This window comes from Parus major, chromosome 2 (genome assembly GCF_001522545.3).
Source record: "Parus major isolate Abel chromosome 2, Parus_major1.1, whole genome shotgun sequence".
In the NCBI taxonomy this organism is placed as follows: domain Eukaryota; kingdom Metazoa; phylum Chordata; class Aves; order Passeriformes; family Paridae; genus Parus; species Parus major.
Window position 1 is genome coordinate 488,509 of NC_031769.1, and position 1,046 is coordinate 489,554.

Genomic DNA, 1,046 nt, shown 5'->3' on the forward strand with positions numbered 1-1,046 from the left:
GGTTGGAGCAGCCTGGGATGGTGGGAGGTGTCCCTGCCATGGCAGGGTGTGGAATGGGATGGGTTTTAAGGTAATTTCCAACATCCCTTTGTGTTCCTGGCTGAGGTTCAGATCTGCGGCCATTGTACCTGTGGGAATTTTTAGTGCCATTTGAAGCTTAGGGAGCTCTCAGCTTTTCCAATCATCAGGAAATGGAAAGAGCCACAGAGATGTTGCCTGGCTTATCCTCAAAAAGCCATTTTTGAGTTCCATGAGCTGAGCCTGGAATTTTCTCTCCATTGGCAGGGTGAGACCAACAGAGTGATAGGAGAGCACTCCCTGAATAAGAATTCCTCCAGATCCCACTGCATCTTCACCATGTACATTGAGGTGAGAGCTCCAGCCTTGTCCCTGGGGATTGGAAGGACTTTCCAGGGATCCAGGAGCATCTTTGCAGTCTGTTTTTCCCTGTATTTCAGTTTTTCTTCCTCTCTCCCTCAGTGTCGCTCCAGAGATTACACAAATCACAAATGCCTGAAATCTAAAATCACCTTAATTGACCTGGCAGGGTCTGAGAGACTCAGCAAGACTGGGGTGAGTGATGGGAGCTCCTCAGGTTCCTTTGGGTCCCTTTGGAAAAATAGGGAGGGGAATGGAACTGAGAAGGAGCTGGAGAATTCCTGAGAGAGCTGGGAAGGGGCTGGAGAATTCCTGAGGGAGCTGGGAAAGGGCTGGAGAATTCCTGAGGGAGATGGGAAAGGGATGGAGAATTCCTGAGGGAGCTGGGAAGGGGCTGGGGAATTCGTGAGGGAGCTGGGAAGGGGCTGGAGAATTCGTGAGGGAGCTGGGAAGGAGATGGAGAATTCCTGAGGGAGATGGGAAGGGGCTCAGCCTGGAGCAAAGGAGGCTCAGGGGGTATTTCTGTCCCTGCCAGGAGGGGACAGCTGGGGGGTCGGGAATAGGGACAGGAGGGAACAGCTTCAGGGGGAGGTTCAAGTTGGAAATTGGGAAAATTCCCTCCTGGAATGGGCTGTCCAGGCCTGGCCCAGCTGCCCAGGGCAGGGGTG

The 1,046-nt window shown here is 53.1% G+C and overlaps 1 protein-coding gene across 3 annotated transcripts in view; it reads left to right on the forward strand.

Annotated features, from left to right (window-relative positions):
• The window catches only part of KIF9 (kinesin family member 9), a 21,069-nt gene that overhangs the window by 5,471 nt on the left and 14,552 nt on the right, over positions 1–1,046 (forward strand). For all 3 annotated transcript variants that reach the window (XM_015618220.2, XM_015618222.2, XM_015618221.2), the window contains exons 8-9: positions 286–369; positions 481–573. In XM_015618220.2, the coding sequence (XP_015473706.1) occupies positions 286–369; positions 481–573 (177 nt within the window). The remainder of the gene's footprint in view (positions 1–285; positions 370–480; positions 574–1,046) is intronic.